The sequence below is a fragment of the Engraulis encrasicolus genome, chromosome 16 (genome assembly GCF_034702125.1).
Source record: "Engraulis encrasicolus isolate BLACKSEA-1 chromosome 16, IST_EnEncr_1.0, whole genome shotgun sequence".
Taxonomy (NCBI): domain Eukaryota; kingdom Metazoa; phylum Chordata; class Actinopteri; order Clupeiformes; family Engraulidae; genus Engraulis; species Engraulis encrasicolus.
Genome location: NC_085872.1, coordinates 43,211,885 through 43,232,814, shown reverse-complemented (window position 1 = coordinate 43,232,814; position 20,930 = coordinate 43,211,885). Strand labels below are relative to the sequence as shown.

Sequence of the window (20,930 nt, the reverse complement as noted above, 5' to 3'; positions counted from 1 at the left end):
AAAGGAACTGCTTACAGCTTTCCTTGAAGCAAATACAACATGTCCTTTTAAGATTTCCGTCCCCTTCTGTGAGGATCTTCTCAGGGGCTATTTGAAAATTGCCAGGCTCTCGGAAGCCAAAGGCCAAAGCTGAGATAAAGACGCCCGCTTTAATGAAATACACTCTTTTAAAAGGCTTTGTGATAATCTTTTTTGTAAAGTCTCTTTTTTTATTATTTCAAACACCAAGCGAACAAGGGCTTTTGATACTCACGTTGTGCTTTGTGAGAGTTGATATATTGGTTGCTATCGCCTGAAGCCATTCGAGGCACTCTTCAGCAGTAGGGCACTGAATCACTCCGCTGCACACCCCATCCACAGCAATCACTTGAAAGGCATTCTGCCTACAGAAACAACGGTTAGGGGAAACTATGTCAAGAGTTCGCTTTATTTTTCATAATGGAGCATTTTCACACATTTATCCATGATACTAGGGTGGTATCCGAATTCATTATGTCTCCCACTTTGTGCTTTAATGTCACTCCAGAGGGAGGGGGAGAGCACTGTGAAAAAATTCCTAACATTTAATAGACATTTAAAACATGAAGAATGCTACTCTCAAATATGTCTAGCAAAATTCCATCTAACAACATACCCTTAACTTATCATAGTGCACAGACTCGGAAGCCATTATAAACTGATACCCCATGATTAGTCTACATTAATGCCTAAACTATATTTTGTGGTGCTTGAATGAGCCCTCTAGATTAGCTTTACAAACAATATAGATTGTAATCACACACCCACAGCGATTCATCACAAATCAAACATTTCAACTTTCTGTAACCTCAGCATCTCAGTAACCTCAAAACAAAATAAGTAATTTTCTTTATGGTTGATGTGATACTAATTATTCTCTACCTATGTCTGACGCTCTGTCTGTATCAACAGTATGAAAGTCCAATCTCACGCACATCCAGATGCTTATTCGGGTGCAGGTTCAAAAGACGTTAAGTTCATAAAATGAAAAAAGGAAAAAACCGGGTTTTTTCCTTTTTTCATTTTATGTATCAACAGTATGAAAATAGCCCAGTATTTTCTGTAGGACAAAAAAGCAAAAGAAAACAAAAGCCCATTAGGTGTGTTTGGACTATTTCTTTTTGTATACAGCCCTGAGTTAACTTGTAAAGAGTCTATTCCCTTGGACATTCTGTCTTCCCGTGTTTGTGAGTCTTTATGCAAGGAAAACCAGAAAACAGTAAGACTTTTATGTAGAACATAAAATCTAAAGATAGTGCTGTTGTCTTAACATAACCCGGCATATGCACTACTCTGCAGCTCTCTGTCTGAGACATCCAGTGCTCAGCATTATGGCACACACATCCGCCCTGCAGCGAGCCGCTGACATACACACCCGGTCAGACCCAGAACGCCCACCCCCTCCCCCATCCCAACTCCCAGCACAGGCGCACACACACACACACACACACACACATGCACGCACGCACGTGCACATGCATATGCATATGCATATGCACATGCACACACACACACACACACACACACACACACACACACACACACACACACACACACACACACACACACACACACACACACACAAACACAAACACACACGCGCGCGTGCACACGCACGCACCAACACACACACACACACACGCACGCACTTACCAACAGACACACACACGCGCACACGCACACATACATACACACTCACGCACGCACCAACACACACGCACACGCACACGCACCAACACACACACACACACACACACACACACGCACACGCACGCGCACGCACACGCACACGCACACAGACACACACAAACACACACACATATTCTCCCTCTCCCCCCTCCCACAAACCCCCCTCCCCTCTCCATCCCTGGCGGCAGGCAGCAGCCTCTCATCTCATCTCACCTGCAGACATCGGAGCCTGGCAGGTACTGGGAGAGGCGTGAGTGGAGGAGGGGAATGAGCCGCAGGTCCACCCATCTCTTTTCCCAGCGCAGGCCCGGGGAAGTGGGCCACGACGAGCATGACAATGTATCCTGGAGACACACACACGGGGGGGAAAATAACACGATTATTGTTGTTGTATGTAGAGCGAAACGTGCAGCAATGGCCCCAAGGCCACGTAGAGGCATCAGCCTGAGATCAAAGTGACATGCTTTTTCCTGTGACTCAAGAGGCTTTGAACCAGTAAGGCCATATGTTTTAAGGCATTGGCAAACACTGGGATGTCATGTCATTGGCAGCTTTAAGCCTGCACGAGGGCACGGTGGAGAGGAAGGATTCATTGTTATGCACAGCAGCACAGCCCTGACCAGGATATATTGGTCTGCCATGGTCACGTGTGCGACATGACAAGGCCACTGGGAAATGAACGCGAGCATTAGCGCCTTGCTAATTACCCCTATATTTGCCAGGATTAGAGTTTAAAACGTGCTCGACATGTTACACACAACAAAAAAATTAGGAAAACAGCAGAGGACTTGAGGGCCTTGGCTCCGGAATCAATGGTGCGTCTGAGATTCAGACATCGTTTAAGGCAGTGTTTCCCAACCTTTTTTGTCTTGCGTACCCCCTAAGCCTCTTAGTTGTGCCATGAGTACCCCCTAATTCATTTTCTATTTCATTTTCTCTGTCCTGATGTGGCTGCTCCATACATTTGTTATGATAATAACACTTTTCCAAGTACCCCCTGCAGTGTGCTCGCGTACCCCTAGTGGTACACGTACCCCTGGTTGGGAAACACTGGTTTAAGGCCTGTGCCTCCATTGTTGCTGGTCAATTATCCTTGTACGAGGAGCAGAGCTAAGAGGCAGCAGTGTTGCCAGATTGGGCGGGTGCCCGCCCAATTGGGCTACTTGGGATGAGCGTCGGCGGGCAAAAACGGGAAAAAATGGCCATTTGGCGTTTTTTTAAGCCGTTTTGGGCCCATAGAAGTCAATGTAATTTGTTGAATTTGGGCGGAATTTAGCGCATTTTGGCGGTTTTTGAGAACCTTTTGGGCGGGATTTGGTCAGACACATCTGGCAACACTGAGAGAGAGAGAGAGAGAGACCGTGGATTATCATGCTTCATTTGCCTCGTGTCTCACAAAACACCGGGGACACGCAACTTCAGGGTTTTAGGGCTCAGTGAAATATTAAGGCAATACAGAGCAGCTGGAGACGTGTGCTGGTGTAATGTGGCCAATACTGTACAGAGCTAGCCTGATTATCATTGCCTTTCAAATCTCTGCGAGACTTGGTCTGACCAAGAGCATAGCATTTAGCATTTCCCAAACGGCATGGTTGACCTGCCTCCCTTGGTTTGCTAATGGTTGTATGCTTCCCGACAACGTAGGAGGAGTTCTCGATCTTTCGGGAGCTCAGAAACGATACTGTATTGCTCTTAGACTGACTAGAAGCAACGCTGATAGTGTTGCGTCACTAGGAGGGCATGGCCTGGCTATGTGTTAGTGTGGCCCTCAACCTGTAATCCATCCATCCCTCTCTGCAGGAGACAATGTCATAATGAGCTGTGCAGATCAGTCATACTCTAACGGGAGGAGAGAAATGAATGGGGGTGGGGTGTAAAAAAGAAGAAATGGAAAAAAGAAACCACCTACTACTGAGTGCGAGCCAAGAGTTGCAGCCCTCCTAATGAAGCCTATCCAATTTGCTTTACCTTCAAAAAAACACCCACTGCGAGCGGAACACAAACCTCTTTTTCACTGCACAAGCTAAGTGACTGAATACGCCCCAGGAGGGAGGAGTGTCCAAGTTGAATGAAGTACAAGCTAAGTGAAGAGACTCTATGAGGAGGAAGACGTACCGTATTGTTTGGATGGTAGTTCAAGTGCAGGCCGCTGTCGCAGAGAGGTGATGACGTGCCGCTACTCTGGTCACTCGGAACGCCTTGAGAGGAGAGGAGAGGAGAGGAGAGGAGAGGAGAGGAGAGGAGAGGAGAGGAGAGGAGAGGAGAGGAGAGGAGAGGAGAGGAGGAGAGGAGAGGAGAGCAGAGGAGGGGAGAGGAGAAGAGAGGAGAGGAGGGGCCCATTTGAAGTGTCAGGGAGAAACCATGATGCCAGACGAATTATAGTGCAACAGTGTCTATAAAAATGCAGACGGGAGACGTACAGGTGCAGTCTTCGCAGAGGGGGAGTTTTAAGAAGGCGGGTGTCCTCTTCAGGAAGGACACCGTGAGTGTGACTTCTTCCCCAGCATTTCTCAGCACCTGAACCTGAAACAGGGTGACAGGCTTCAGATCAAAGTGGTGCATTGCCATGCTGAAAAAATAAAACCCTGCCTCAACTGTTAAATGCAAACCATTGCCAGTGGGTTACTTGCAATAATACAGAGTTTGCAAAAATTGAAATTCAGAAAACAGGAATCTGCAACATACCACCTCTTCATGTCGATAGCTCCTCACGTTAATTCCATTGATCTAAAAAAAGGCCATGGGAGAAATAGTGTGCTGATGAAGGACAACGCATTAAAAACAGCCATTCAGGAAAACTGCAGAGTATTAGCAAAGCACAACAGTGCAACACTGCATCTGATTAATGTCCTCCAGCATGTTTACCTCGTAGCCAATGAAACACAATGATGAATGAAGGCATCACCATACAGACAAGGGCTGCACGATATTAGAAAAATGTGTGATACACGATAACATGATTGTATACAGAACGGCGATATTGATATTACTCGCGATATTTAATGTATACATATATTTTCCCCTCTCAACTTGCCATTCTACACTTTATCATGTATAAAACAACTGAGAGCAATGTTTTATTTCCAACATAATGTTTATTAGGAAAAACATGGCTAATATACAGCATCAACTTAAATTGTCAACCTTTTATAATACCTTTTTTAACGTTTTCACCCATTGCTGCTATTAAAATGTAAAAACTAGGTATCGCAATTTAACCAACTTTTGCGATAAGTGCATTGCAAGTCATGATATCGCAATAACGATACATTTCCAATATATTGTGCAGCCCTAATACAGACAAACAAGGCAGAGTGGAAAAGCAGCCATGAGAGAGTCTTACCTGAAGGATCCCGTCTCCAATGAAGAGCAGCCCAGAAAGTTCAGCTGTTGAAGCAAAAACCTCCAACATGTCAGTTTAGGGGCAAATGCATGTACCACTGTAAGCAATGGAGGCAGAGATGAAAGCTTACCCTTTTGTTCTTTTGATATCTTTGATATCACAACAGGGATTTTATGTTCTGCTCCGCCCTGCAAGACAAGGGTAATGGTAGAGTAAGATCTTTAGTGTCCATTTTGTTGTTGTTCAGTCATGTTGAGTGGCACTCTGCAGTGGTGAGAACAACACACCTTGATACTCAGGCCGAATCCTCCTATTGTCTGACGGCGGATTGTAACAGTTCTTTCCTGGAGGGCAATTCCCCACCGTGTAGGAGATTGAAGGGTGAGAGGTAAGGCATGAAAGAGAAATGGAACCGAAACACAAAATAGGATTTGTCACAGACCATCAAAGTACATTCGCAACGTGCTCTGCTAAAATCAAACTGATGGGCTCACTCGCCTGATGGGCGGTCACCTTGCCACATGTCTTTGGTATGACCTTACTGTCTTGGTCAGATTCCACGTAACGTGCACAAGTGCTGTGACTGTTGTTTGTCCAGAATATTGTCTGTCAGCAGCATACCATCTTTAATTTCACACTAGATTACTGAATTACTTACACTGGAATAGAAGGGTTCTCCGGACACACAGATGACATCTTGCTCCTGAATAGTCAGGATGTCTCTGGCCAGATGCAGGCGCACATTGAAAGGTTCTTCGTTGCCATCTTGCAGCAAAAAAATCCCAGACTTTGTCTGCGGGAGCAATCAAAAGCAGCGCAAACATTTGTCATCTCTCATTCACAACGAGCGCCTAATGGGCCATGAAATTAAATGTAATGCATTGTCTGATGACATCTTGGGACGCAGCTAAGATTTGGCAAACCAAACTCTCAATTTCTGCTTCATGAAACCTGAACTTATTGTGCTGTTGCAATCCATCATGCCCTTCCTTATCATCACTGTTGTTGTTCAGATGCAATTCTATGCTCCAGTTGTCATACAAGCATTTCTAATGTTATGCATTTGATGGGAGCCGGTCTTGAGAAATGTATTAATCAATATCAATTAAAACCAAGAATTAATTGTGAAATTTAGTGAAAAAGGCAAAGTGAGTGATCTACTGCAAACATTATCTATAATTGGAATTCGATTAGTCCATTTAGTAAATCATTAGTGAGCCTATGTTCTACTATATTATGAATAAAAGTGATTTGATTCTGACAAAGTAGCTGCTGGAAAATATGAACATAAATGTCACGATAAAAACAATGAAATCAGTCAATCTATGTTTGTATATTCAATAAATGTTAGGCAGACATACTTTAAAAATCAATTCAAGACACTTTATCAAATTACACACACAGCATTTGAAACGCACCAATCTAGTATGGACTGTCCAAATGACTGATTTCCAGGAAACACACCACACGCGCCACGCCACACACAGCCTAAGTAAAGCTGTAAAATGCTTGACATCTCACACTGCAGTCTCTGAGGCTGGTCTGGGGGAGAAATAGGGCCCGGGCACTTTTGGCTTAAAGGGTCCCCTCATAATTAGCAGCGCAGAAGTGACTCACCGGTCCTTTTAAAAAAAAAAGAAATTCTGAAAATAGGGGCCCACGAGGGTGCCGGGCCCACCGGGAAATGCCCGCTATGGCAGATGGCCAGTCCAGCCCTGGCAGTCTCTGAGGCCTAGCCACATGCAAATTAGCATTCTATAGACCCACCCCTACACTAATTAGGATGCCTATCTTGTCCTTGAAATTGCAGTGAAACCTTAAAGGATGAGGCCCAACTATTCATGACAAGCTTATTAATGACAAATGCACTAGCGTCAGCATGCTTGAGAATGCTGTCAAACAAGAACGCCATTTGTCACACTCGTGCCGAGGGAGCCAAATGTGTTGAGTATTTATTTATAGTCAGATGGGGGCTTTGTGATTGTGTCCGTGACTTGTGGCATTTTCGAACGTGCACAGCGAGGACAAATATTTTCACACACAATAAGCAGGCCAGTCATGGCGCTTTTTATGATGTTTCCACCGAGGGACATACAAAAAAAATGGGGTAGGGTGAGAATGGGGTCCTGGCCGCCTCCAAAGCTAGGTAAAACACGCTGTGCTAACAAGTGGCTAACAATACATCAAAAGCGGCATGAACATTGTGTCCAGTGACAGGGCCATTCATTTTTCTTAAAACAAGGATCAACAACCACCCCAAGTAGGCCATTGCACTTGGAACGTTACGCCATCCCTTTTTTCCCTCCTTTCCTGTTATTCACACTGTAATTTTCGACATCAGATGATCTGTACAGATTACTATAGTCATGTCACTGAAACACACAGTCAGTCCACAGAGAGAGAGGCTGCAAGAAGGAGCCAAGAATTCTTAAGTCAAATAATAGCCTGAGAAGTCAGACGCCGCTTAAGACAGAGCATTCTGTCATGGCAGCCTTCCACACCACCAGAGACAAGAGGCTTTGACAGATTTCCAAACAAACGCACGGCAATCTCCCAACTCCCCAATAGTTTGGCTGATGTGACGACTCAAACACATTTCAGTACTTACTATACCACCCTGTGTTTGCTACAATACAACAGAATGGCAAGAATGATTTAATGTCCACTGAAATAGCCAAAGGAACAACAAAACCAAATAAAAAAGGAACGCAAGCCTCTGGAAGTTTCTATTTCATTTCTACGCCCCCCAGGAGGACCTATGCCTATTGTCATGGTACACAAGGAATAATAATAATAATAATAATAATAATTGTATTTGTATAGCACTGTGTCATACAAGGCATGTAACTCAAAGTGCTTAACAAATGGGAAAAAACATTGTTAGAGATAGATTTAAAAGGAGAGGTATAGAGGAGAGGCAGAAAAAGCAGGAAGGCAGAGGAAGTAGAGATAGACAGAGAATGTAGAGTTATAAGGTCAACGTAAGTTAGGACCAGGAATCTTAGATGTGTAAGGTCCATAGTGGCTGGGCCTATCATAAGTCATAGATAGTCACACAGAGATGGGGAATTCATGTCAACAAGTCACCTGTGTACACCGTGGAAAATAATGCATGCAATTAAATCCGACATGAAAGCAGTTGATACTCCCATCTGTGTCAGGCCAATACAAACACACTAGACACCAGTTTACAGAAATGTACATACAGTACATACATACAGCCCACAAGGGCCAGAGGCAATAGCATCAATTTACCATGTTAAACAACAGTAGGTGCTACACAGGCATCGCCACATGGTGAGCAGCAGACCTAACGTACTGCATTAAGTGCTTACACAGTCATGCAAACTAAACGACTAAATTAAAACGTATTGTCGAGGTGTTCCCTGTTGTATGTCTCGTGTTTTGCAAACTAAACGACTGAATTAAAACGTATTGTTGAGGTGTTCCCTGTTGTATGTCTCCTTCATAAGCCTATAGCAATTAAGCTTGTGTGTTGATCGTTCAGTGCCCAAGGCAAAGGTAGGGAGAGGGATTCTGCACTTTTGCACCCAGGGACTTCCTCCTAGGGGAGCTTAGTCAATGCAGCGCTGGCTGCAGGGCAGGCAAGCCTCAAAGTCAGAGAGGGCAGAGCCAAAGACTCTGGAGCAATCAGAGTTTTGACCACAACTTTGTTAGAACCGGCCCCGTCCAATGACAAAACACCAGCATAGTATGCGGTGGCTGTAAACTGTATTGTGCACTGATGATGATACAACATGCATGCTAAATCATCATGTAGCATAACGCAAAGCATGGGCATGGCATGAATACATCCACTACATATACGCCAATGTGCTTATGCCCATGATCAATCAAGAGAAATCCCTGTCATGAATCCACAGCATCGTCTCATAGCACACAAGACAAACATTTGCATACAGACATGTAAATTATGACCACACCAATGACCATCAATCATTTAACATGCATACATGAATAAGCTGACATTACTACCTCTTCATTTGAAGTCTTGAAATCCATGTGCTATGGTACTTAGAGGGAGCCGGCCCTGTGATAAAGAGAAATGGATTCACATACAGTCTTTCCATGTTGGTGAGCATTGAAATCCCTACAGCCTGAGGCGTTCACAGAGGAGTTCAATCAGGTTGTACATAAAACAGCATCCTTCTCATACTGTGACATAAAAGGCATTACTGTGTGCATAAACACCTAACAGTATAGCAATGTTTAACGTTGGCTGTAACAATATTACGCTGCATTTATAAAAAAGAGTTCCTTGACTTCTTCCCTTTGATAGAATATGGTCTAAAAGTCACAGTTTCCAGGAGACAGTAACAGCAGACTATTAAGCACCATTGTAAATAATTCATTCACAGACTGAGAGCTTTAGCACACTAATAAATGGCTTTAGAAGCCACAACTCTTACCACTTGGGCACCATTACTTTTGCTTCAGTGTGGGTTGAGCAGAGCCGAGAAAAATTGGCTGTGAATGGAGGTCTTTCTTAATCAGACCAACTGTTATTTGTCAACGGACTGAGGGAACGCAAGGAAATCAAATTAGCTGCAACCCAACACAACACATGGGACGCTAAGGCAGCAGCAAATGTGCCACAGATTATCCCAAGACACACACAGAAGCCAACGCCAGAATTTATGAGAAATCAAATGGGTCCTGACTCTGAGCTCAAGTCAGTAGAATGGATGGCTTTACCTGGATTGTATTTGCATTGATTACACCATTTATATAGGCCTATATATATTCTGATTATACACAGCTAAGTCAGATCTAAATTATTCATGTTTCCATAGTTCCAAAGATTCAACTACGACCATAAACAAAATCAACATTGGACAGTGCATTGAGCAAATTGGAAAATGGGTGCGACTACTGTGTGTGTGTGGGGAAAGTGTGTACCAGTACATTGTGATTGGATGACAATACTAGTCTCATGCTTTGGCTTTTTCCCAAGTACTGTACATTCACAGGCTTACCTCAATGGAAGTGTCCACAGCGCGTACTGTGAGGAGGTCAAGCCATGAATAAGCCCTGCCCGGCCTTGGTCTCAGGACCCTTGCAGCTGTACGGTGGAGGCAGGAGCGCACAGTACACGTCAGCCTGTCAGGTGCGGAGACGAGACCTCTACTGATCTGAGATCAGGCCAGCTCTGTTGAAAGCCGGGCAGCAGACCTTCCATAGTAATCCCCTGGATCCCATGAGCTGCAGGAGAGAGCACAAGCACACTCAGTTCTCAAGCCTGCATGATTGACACATTGCCCCGTGTTTAAGCCCAGGGCCTTTTTGGGCGAGTCTCCTAAGAATTCTAGCAAGTTGCTGTTAAACGACAAAACAGGTCGCTCGTTTTCCAAAAGCGCCTGGACTCCACAGCATTAGTTTCCCCCGATTTTCCTCCTGTCTGTAATGCCTGCTGCTTAATGCAATTAGGGGCACAAGGTGAAAGCTTACTCAGGATGTGCATAAATGGCTACGTTTTATCATTTGATCTCTACAGCATTTTGTAAAATCTGCTGACTCTTATCAGTTCCCTCATGCCCCGTGTAGCTGCCTGTCAGCTCGCCGTTTTACACCTCGTACATTACCATGAACAAGGACATAAAACGAACCGGGGACCAGGGAACAACAGGATTGACATGTTAATGTCTGGGTACAGCGGTTGTGACTTAACTGTACGTCACAACATGTACAGTACCTAAAAACACTCAGGCATTGCCGTATATGTGGACTGATGGCTTGTACGGTATCCATTCACGAGAGGATTTGGATAGAAATAAATCTAGATTACACCACAAAAGGGGAGGAACTCACATCTGTTTTATAGTGAGGGGTTCGCTGGTTATTCATACGTACGCAGGCCTCTTCTGTGTGTGTTTGATGTTTGTATGGGGACAATATTCAATAAGGGCTACCCTACCGGAGCTCAGGCAGCAGCTCTGCTCTGCTCATTTGAGCTGCATTACAGTAAAAGCAGCCTTTGTTGCTTATGTTTCTATGTCTTACAGTTCCCCCCTCTTCATCTCCCTTGGCTTTAAATAGCTGCAGCATCACTGACTTTGTTATGCCTCCCAAGTAGGCCTGGCTCCTTTTTGAAATAGGGTTAGAGATATGGCCAGCTAGTTAATTTGGAGGAATAAAAATGCTTGTTTCTTATTTCTAACAGTGAGGGGTTGCGTGTAATTGTCACAGCTCATCAGAGAGCAAGAATGTATTTGACGTGCTTTCACTACATGGTTGGCTGTAGTTAGTATGTTCACTGTAGACTACAAAGGGCAACTACGCGTTATCTATATTTGTAGAGACTGTGACTGTTTTCACTGCAGCTTCCACTGTGTGTGTGTGTGTGTGTGTGTGTGTGTGTGTGTGTGTGTGTGTGTGTGTGTGTGTGTGTGTGTGTGTGTGTGTGTGTGTGTGTGTGTGTCTGGCTGTATGTGTGTCTGTATGTGTGTGTGTGTGTGTGTGTGTGTGTGTGTGTGTGTGTGTGTGTGTGTGTGTGTGTGTGTGTGTGTGTGTGTGTGTGTGTGTGTGTGTGTGTGTGTGTGTGTGTGTGTGTGTGTGTGTGTGTGTGTGTGTGTGTGTGTGTGTACATCTAGTAAGTGTGTGTGCAGTATGTACACATCTGCTAAGTAGTCTTATCAATGATTTAGACTATTTTGACATTGGAATACAATTTTACAAAGAACCACACACGCACACACACACACACAAGCACATGCACGCACGCACGGACGCACGGACGCACGCACACACACACACACACACACACACACACACACACACACACACACACACACACACACACACACACACACACACACACACACACACACACACACTGGAGACTGCAGAAAGAGATCAGGTCATCCGCCGGGTGGCAGTTTTGATGCCTATTTATTTAACCCATTGTGTAGACGTCTATAAGAACCCAAAAGCATTGGACTCAATGCCTAAACAATGATGCTTTGCGGTTAATTAATTGAGCTGGCCTGGTCGTCAGTTTGTGGGACCCACATTGTTTGAAACCAGATCAATTCAGCACTGTATAAAGAAGCTGAAAAAAATTAGAGGCTGACACTTTAATAGAGCCAGTGAGTGACCTTAGTGGAGGTGATGGATGAGGCCTGTGGCCCGCCAGAACCCCACACACACAACCAGGTACATGGCCATACACATCAGCAAGATTCATGGCACAAAATGGAGTATATCATAGCATAGCCCAGAGAATAATGTGCGCATTCCTGATAACGACACGCAGAAATATCTCAACCTTTTCTAAGGTAGCAAAAACTCAGTTTGGCCCAATTCATTCATTCAGTCCAGATGTCACACGAGATTTGTGTGATTTTAGCCGCAGCTGCAGATGTTTTAAAGCGATGTTGCCCTAATCTTGACATCATAAGGACGTTCATAATTCTGTTTTATGAGGCATGCCACTGATCTTAAGGATCTCAAGGACCCTACAATACATTTTTCCAAATGTTCATTCACACATTTCACGTTGGACAATTCAGGTAACAAAATCACATAAAGCCACTAAAAGAGGAGATGGATTGTGTAAACCACTGCACTGTGCCTACCATTCCAGATAAGCACAGAAAGAGCTCTCAGCCCCTATAATAGACCTTTATTGCCTTATTGCCCATCTTCGAGACACATCGCTGCAAGGCTGTCAGAATTCCACGCTATTTGTGCATCAAGATACCCTTTATGTTCATTGAATACAAAATCTGCACATTTCAAGGTAATTTTCCAGTCACAACTTCTACACATCTGACACGTCGTAAAACCTGTAAACAGGTAGGTATTTCCATACTCATGCACCAGCTTCTGTAAGTGTTCCACTTTATCCAGTTATCCACTTACAGTATTTTGCAAAGTAGTGTAGTGCCACATTTTCCGAGATGCACTCTGCACAGAAGGTGAGCTTTGGCTGCACAGGAAACATTCTCTTCCAGCACTCTGTCTGTGGTCTCATTTATCATTGTGAGCTTGCATGAATATGGCCTTAATACCATGGAGATAGCATAAGGTCCTAAATTAATCAACCCTCACTTTGCAAATAGCAGTAGAGTTTAATTTGACTCCAGTCCGGACAGCACTCTTAATCCATTCCTTAACGCATGGGTAACCATTCCCCGGCTTATCTGACAAATCCCATAAGATTTATCAATGTAAAATCCTAAATGGACCAGACACCCGCATGCATTTCAGTAAATGGTCACGGCCGAAAAATCACTGCCAGGCAAATGTGCTTTCAGGTCAAACATTATGTTTGCCATTTGAGCAATTTCTACATGCTTACCTGGTGTGTATATGCTGTTACATATTTTAAAAAGACTAACAGACACTCCAAATATTTCCATAGCTCAGTTTTATGATGTTATGTACCTAGCAGGTGAAAGGACATCTGAATAAAAATTGAATTACGGATTGCTGTGGCATCAGTGTCGGTCTGAGCCACCAGGACCATCCATAAGATAACACCCTGCTCTATCCTGCATGTTTCTATATCTCACAAATGTCCAGACGAGGGTTGTAATGATAGATTGTGCTTCCATAGCAACCATTAAATTAATAAATGAATCTGAATAGTCTTGTTTATACAGGCAGCATCTACTGAGTTCAGGTTTGAAAGGCTGTGCTCAACCCCGTATTCTAAAGTCTACATTCTCAGTCACCAGTATTCACTGGCTTTTTCTAGCGTGATGCTCCATGTGTCCAATGATCCATGTGGATTGTGCAGCGCAAATATTGTACGCACAGATGTGCGCATTGACCTTACAGGTTTCAAAGTTCTGTTTTGGGATTACAAGAGTCCAAAAAAATCTCTAATTTATTATTTTTTTAGCTATTGCTCTTATCTGTACAGATGTAATAGGCCTACTTCAGATACAAACACAGATGCAAATCTGTATTTTCAAGCTGTATGCCCTGGATGTTAATGTACCTATTGAGGAAGAGCAGCTTATTCACCTCAGGATAATAATACATTCTAAGGTAGAAAAGAATAGGAATATGAACAATTGAATTATTTTCAAACTGTGTTCTTTATACACAACATGTTTAAGTGTGTTTACGCCTATTTGCTGACACATGCTGTGAAGAAAACCAGCACTTTTGGAGGATATTGTGCATACCTAACCACAAAATACACATTTATGAATTAACATACACTTCTCAAAGGCAACATAGCAGAGCTTACCATCATTTTCTACCGACCAAAATCAAACTAGCCATGAATGGAAACCATGATCTCACACGCAGTTTCTACATAAAAAAAAATCTTGACAGACGTCTCACTCCCCAACACTAACACAATCACCCCCCCCCCTCCCTCTTTCTCTCTCACTCTCTCTCACACACACAAACACACACACACACACACACACGCATGCGCACACACACACACACACACACACACACACACACACACACACACACACACACACACACACACACACACACACACACACACACACACACACACACACACACACCATCTGGCCTTATCTAATGAATAGTAAAGGAAGTGTACCATGCTCTTGTGATTTTGCCCCGCTTCTTGCTCTGTGTATATGAACAGCCCTGATGTATTACTATTCGTTGCACAAAACAGCTTCCATGCCACTGCAGCTGGAGGGTTGGGGTTGGGGATGGGGACGGGGACGAGGACGGGGACGGAGGGGGTTGGCAAAAGGGAGTGGAGGAGTGGGCAGGAGCAGTAGCAGTAGCAGGCTCGTTCTCCGTTTGACGCCCTGGTCACCTGACCTTATCCACGGATCTCTCACTTGAGCGAGATGTTCTTGCCTGCAGTGTTTGTCACTCACTTCCGAAGTAGTAGGGGGTGATTTGTGTCACGCGAGGACAAAGGGGTGTTTGGAGGGGCGGGAAATAGGCTAGGGGATGGCGATGATGGGGCTGGGGAACATGAGTGACTAAAAATGTCAATGGCATGTCAACACTCCTTTTGTCCCCAAAAGACATGAAATTTGTACAGGATCAGACAGCACTGCCACCGGTGCTGACTGACTCACGTTTGCATGACTTATGACTCTTTTCCACTGCCGGTTTTCTGGTAGGCCTACAGTTCAACAAGGAGCAACTCGGCCGCCAATTTTTGCTTACAATTGGGCACGACACAGCTCAATCGTAAGGCAAAAAGTGGTGGCCGAGATGTGCTGTGTCGAGCTGTAGGCCTACCAGAAAACCGGCAGTGGAAAAGCGCCTTCACATGCTGTTTTGCAAATCAGTGGACAACATCTCCAGTGAACAAAGGATGAACGGCAGAGGCTTGATCTCATCAGAAACCTCTTCGTTTAACTGCTGTGTTGCTCCGAAGGCCACAGCCACTATGAAGGAGCAGAGGTTCATGGAGAATGACATGAGAGATTTGTCTGTGCAACTCTCTTCGACCCTGAAGTGCTACTCCCCACATATAACATTGCCCTACTGCTGTATGGGAGCCTGTAATTGGCAGTGCAGGTGCACACACATACCAAAGCAGTCTGCAGTGTCTTGACACTTCATACAATCATTAGCTGACTGTCCTTTTAGTCCTATAACACATAATCTTTGGGCTTATTAATCGATGATAGCAAGACTTGCCGAATGGAAAATGTCCTTCAGTAACTAAACAAAACTAGACAGAGCCTGTGCTCCTGCCAATAGCTAAAGAGAAGATGCACTGCTTTTATTGTACTTACAGGAAAACGTGTGATCATACAGTGGTGACAATACAAAATGGTCTATAAGGCCACGGGTGACGAAAGATACATATTTGACAGGGCACCTTGAAACTAATCCAGAGATATCTGCCAATTCAGCTGGACTATTATTACAATTCCAGAACACTTATGTTCCATTTTCCCTGTGAAGAGCATGATGGGAAACTTCCTGGGTTGGTGAAATCACTGACTATTATCTCAGTTAATAGATCCTCATTACAGTCGCACACGGATGTGAGTCATGCCCAGCCATGGAAATATTTCTGATCTCAGCAACAGTAAGAAGGACACTGTTTAAAATTTCAGTCATATTTAAGAATTAAGCATAGCCTACTGCATTGGCAGCCAGCATATATTATAATGTGTTTCGTATTATGCATTCTTCATTTGCAGCTTCCAGCTGTGCACAATTGGCAGCATGTGCAAGACATATTTAACACTAGTTCTGATAAATGCTTTGATAAATGTTTTGGCCAATTTTAGAGAGAGAGAGAGAGAGAGAGAGAGAGAGAGAGAGAGAGAGAGAGAGAGAGAGAGAGAGAGAGAGAGAGAGAGAGAAAGAGAGAGAGAGAGAGAGAGAGAGAGCTATTGCATGAGAGCAATGGAAGGACACATCTGTTCCAGAGCTGCCTTAATTTGGGGCTCTATCAATCATATTGCTGTAAAACCCAAAGCTACTCATGAGGAAAACAGTCTAGGATGAATCTCTGTGGTAATATCTTCTTTGGATAGTCTTTTTCACGGGTCTGCCTCACCCACTATTCTCCCATTCTTTGGGGAACAACATCTGACAGTGTATTGCAAGTTTGAAGGAATGTGACAGACCCCCATAGATTTAAGTCACCTGCACAGTGCTAAACTAGTTTGCATATGGTCCATAGTTTTAAAAGGACGTGCGCAATTAAACGTGACCTGCAACCAGCAATAATCAAATGCACAATAATACTGCCTTTTATTTCAAATTAATGTCAGAAATGAATGACAGCAATTCTCTACGCCAAGCATGATTGGGATCAAACCAAAAACTACCAAGTAATCTGAGTGAATAGACTGACTTCCTGGAAACCAGAAACACGCCAGGCCCTGCTGTTAGTGAGCTTAGGTGGCGGCTGTTGTACCTTGGGTACAGAGCAAGCTCATCTTATGGGGGCATTTTAAAGCATTCCTGGCAAAACGGTGCAGATCAGCTCGGGTGGGTGCCAACGATTTTCATTTTAATATTTGCTCTTCTGGCATTGTCTAACGTTATGGTGTGTTGGTATAGGCTAGGAGCCCATAAAACCAACACAATCGACGTCCCTTATTCAAAGGCGCGGAATAGCCTACATATGTCATCTGTAAGGAAGACTTGGTCAAATAAGCCCATACTTCTGTAGCACTGCGCAGAGTAAATATTTCTACAGTACAGGATAGGTTATGTGCAACATCCAAATCCGTCCATAACTCCTGATTAGTTCTCTGGCAATTTTGTTACAGCCGACCACATCAGGAACACATAATAAGGTATTCTTTCCCATATGATCTTGTAATTAGCCAAACAAATTGTAATATTTACCGTGGCATACATTGCATTACTGATGTTTCAAGCCACGTATCATACCTTATAGGTACCACACAACACAGCTACAGCTTTCTGAAGACCGCACGCAAACAGCATTTAATTATGGTCAAACCGGGAGTGTCGTGCAGAGTACTGAAGCTTACCTGATTTTCTGGTAACAGGTGGTGATTTGATAACGGTTTCACATTGATCCTTTCATCAATCATAATCAAAAGCCAACAGTTTGTCATTCAGACAGACATCTGCAAATTCACAGCAGATCCGATTACAGCCGCCCAGCAAACACACTCGTGTCTTTTCAGCCATTGATGTGCGCAGCTATTCTGGACTTTACGGTCCCATTCACTTCAATTCATTTTTTTGGCGTTTTACATATTTCGGACCGTGCGGACGCCGCTGTACTCGTGCGAGGAAAACAACAATTGTCTCGGGTGCTAAACATGGTCATGGAACGGCTTGCTTAACCAGAATGGTGTGTGTTGTGTCATTTCGAAGATAATTAAAGAAAATCTTATTACAATGGGATTTCTCATAGGCATGGTTTTGCATGTCTCTTATCTCTTTTCATGTTGACTGAGCTATCACCGTTACAAGTTTACAAGGTGCACAGCGCACATATGTATGCATACAAAAAGGAAGAATACATTTCACAGTGTAATTCTGCAAATAATTCACTTCAAAGTTAAGTGTTATTACATAGGCACCATGGTCATCAATATGTGTGTAAGAACAAGTGAAAAAACAAATCGGTCAGTTTGTCAAAGAGGAGATGGTAGATATGCGCAACATAGTACAAAGTATGCATCACACCATGCTTCTGAATGATATGAAGGAAAAATACTGACGGCACATAGCCTACGTCTCTTTCCTCAATAATGCACATGCCACATATCACTCAAGCAACATTATCTTCATTAGCTAATGTGGCCACAGGGGGGCGATATTGTAGGGCACGCTGAGACATTCGGATTCAATTTAACTCACTATTAGGCTATATAACAAAGGTTGCATTATAGGCTAGGCCAGTGATTCCCAACCTAATGGGTCGCCAAAGATCCACAGGGGGTCGCGAAGCCCTCTTGAGTTTAAGGGGTTTCATTTTAATACCATATGTAGCCCATGTTGAATAAATGACAAATGCATAGAAGCAACAAAATTTAAGTGCTACATTAAACATTTATTCTGTTTTTGAACAAAGACGAATTGAGGAATAAAATGATGACTAAAATGAGTTTTCGTAGGAGACAGAGCGTATCGAGTGACTTCCTCTCATGCGGGCGCTGGGTCACCAAACCTTACAATAGTAAAAACATGGGTCCCTGAAGAAAAAGGTTGGGAACCACTGGGCTAGGCTACTACATATAGTCATTAATTGGCAAACAATTCATGTTGTTTCTATTGTAATGGGATTGCTACATTCAAGAAGTTTCCAATGTCTTTCATCTCCTCTGTCTTTTCCATGTTTGTAGGTTAAGAATTAAGGGACAGTTTGGTCAATTTCAACATGCAGTTGTATTGCTCACGCTACCCTTGACTTGTCAGTACCTGGTGATGCCACATTTTCAGCTCAGCCCTTTCCGAGATATGAGCAATTCTAATGGGGGCAGCGTTTGTTTACATTTTAAAAAAATAAAACATAGGCCAACTCCAAATATTTTCCCAAAAGGTACTGCTGCTTGCTAGTTGTCTGCTGATGTTTTATAACCTTTTGGATGTTTTTGGGAATAAATAAAAATGTTTTGTTTGAAATGTAAACAAAGAGCTGCCCCCATTACAATGACCAGGATCGGGTGAAGAAAGAAAAAAAAATCTCACCCACTGGCAAGTCCAGGGTAGTCGTGGCATTACAACTGCATGTTGAAATTGACCAAACTGTCCCTTTAACATTGTACTGCATGTTTTAGATGGGCCCATGTACAAAGTACTTCAAGTCTGTCTGTAGGGCACATCAAGGGTCTGTGAGAAAAGGGTGCTTGCACTGCTGATAATGTGTAAATGCTTCCATTACATCCTATAGGCCTACATATGATGGCTACAAGAATTTCTGCAATGTGTTGTGTTGTTTTGAAGAAAATTGAATAAAATCTTATTATAGTGGGATGTCATTTGCATGATTGGACAGGTTTCATATCTCTTAGCATGTTCACTGCGTCATCACCATTTCATCTTACAATGTGCAGAATGATCAGAACTTTCTGTAATTCTGAAAATAAGTAACTCTGAAGTTAACAGATCATACCACATATGTAATAAGTAGTGCAAATTGAAAATGATTAATTTCTCAAAGCAGACACTGTGGATGATATGTAGCATAATACACAGTATGTGTCGCTATGTGCTCCTGAAAGATATGCTGAAGACATACTGAAGGCACAAATATTTATTTTCCCAATAAGCCTTATAATGTAGGCCTATATCAGGAGTGAGGTTACATACACGTGAGTAAAAGTTGAATGCTGAGTGGCCTTGAACCCACAACTTATGGTATGGACAGCATGACTTCATCCACTAAGCTACCACAGTTTCATAAGAAATGTTAAGACCAGAAAGATATGTCGTCGTTGTGCATTTTAACACAATAAATCATATAAAATATATTTTCCCTGCACCATTACCTCATTGTCTGAAGTATGATGAAGAAATGATTGTAGGCCTATATGATTTTTTAGTGCTGTGATAATGTGCACAACAACAAGTTTTCTGGTCAAACAAAATTGAAGCTGTGGTAGCTTAGTGGATGGAGTCATGCCTACCATTCCACAGGTTGTGGGTTCAAGGCCCATCAAAGGACAATTTTTACACTCGTGTATGTTACCTCACTTCTGATAGGCCATGATTAGTCTAATTCAGTAAATAGATATTTGTGCGTACAGTATTTCTTCAGCATACAACTCATGAGCATATTTCGATGAATACTGTGTATTATGGTGCATATCTACCGTCTCCTCTTTGACAAACTGACCGATTTGTTTTTTCACTTGTTCTTACACACATATTGATGACCATGGTGCCTATGTAATAACACTTAACTTTGAAGTGAATTATTTGCAGAATTACACTGTGAAATGTATTCTTCCTTTTTGTATGCATACATATGTGCGCTGGGCACCTTGTAAACTTGTAACGGTGATCGCTCAGTCAACATGAAAAGAGATAAGAGACATGCAAAACCATGCCTATGAGAAATCCCATTGTAATAAGATTTTCTTTAATTATCTTCGAAATAACACAACACACACCATTCTGGTTAAGGAAGCCGTTCCATGACCATGTTTAGCACCCGAGACAATTGTTGTTTTCCTCGCACGAGTACAGCGGCGTCCGCACGGTTCGAAATATGTAAAACGCCAAAAAAATGAATTGAAGTGAATGGAACCGTAAAGTCCAGAATAGCTGCGCACATCAATGGCTGAAAAGACACGAGTAGCAAACACAGCTGACAAACGGCGTAAATCGTCAGATATTCCACATCGATACCTTAAAACATGTCCTTGTGATGTATTCCCTCGACAGAGAAGATATAGGCTATCCCCATCCGTCAACATCCTCCGCAAACCATGCGGCATGCATCCTCACA

The 20,930-nt window shown here is 43.2% G+C and overlaps 1 protein-coding gene across 2 annotated transcripts in view; it reads right to left on the bottom strand.

Annotated features, from left to right (window-relative positions):
• The window catches only part of sntg1 (syntrophin, gamma 1), a 34,300-nt gene extending 13,370 nt beyond the window's left edge, over positions 1–20,930 (bottom strand). Inside the window, exons 1-12 of one of the 2 annotated variants that reach the window (XM_063219714.1) lie at positions 20,831–20,930; positions 10,048–10,273; positions 9,047–9,101; positions 5,709–5,843; positions 5,338–5,394; positions 5,181–5,238; positions 5,051–5,094; positions 4,393–4,434; positions 4,128–4,230; positions 3,823–3,905; positions 1,921–2,051; positions 254–383 (exon numbers count right to left, since the gene is read on the bottom strand). In XM_063219714.1, coding sequence (XP_063075784.1) covers positions 254–383; positions 1,921–2,051; positions 3,823–3,905; positions 4,128–4,230; positions 4,393–4,434; positions 5,051–5,094; positions 5,181–5,238; positions 5,338–5,394; positions 5,709–5,843; positions 9,047–9,073 — 810 coding nt within the window. In that variant the 5' untranslated portion in view covers positions 9,074–9,101; positions 10,048–10,273; positions 20,831–20,930. Of the gene's footprint in view, positions 1–253; positions 384–1,920; positions 2,052–3,822; positions 3,906–4,127; positions 4,231–4,392; positions 4,435–5,050; positions 5,095–5,180; positions 5,239–5,337; positions 5,395–5,708; positions 5,844–9,046; positions 9,102–10,047; positions 10,274–17,496; positions 17,619–20,830 lie in introns of those variants that run through there. The other variant, XM_063219715.1, reaches the window with a different exon arrangement.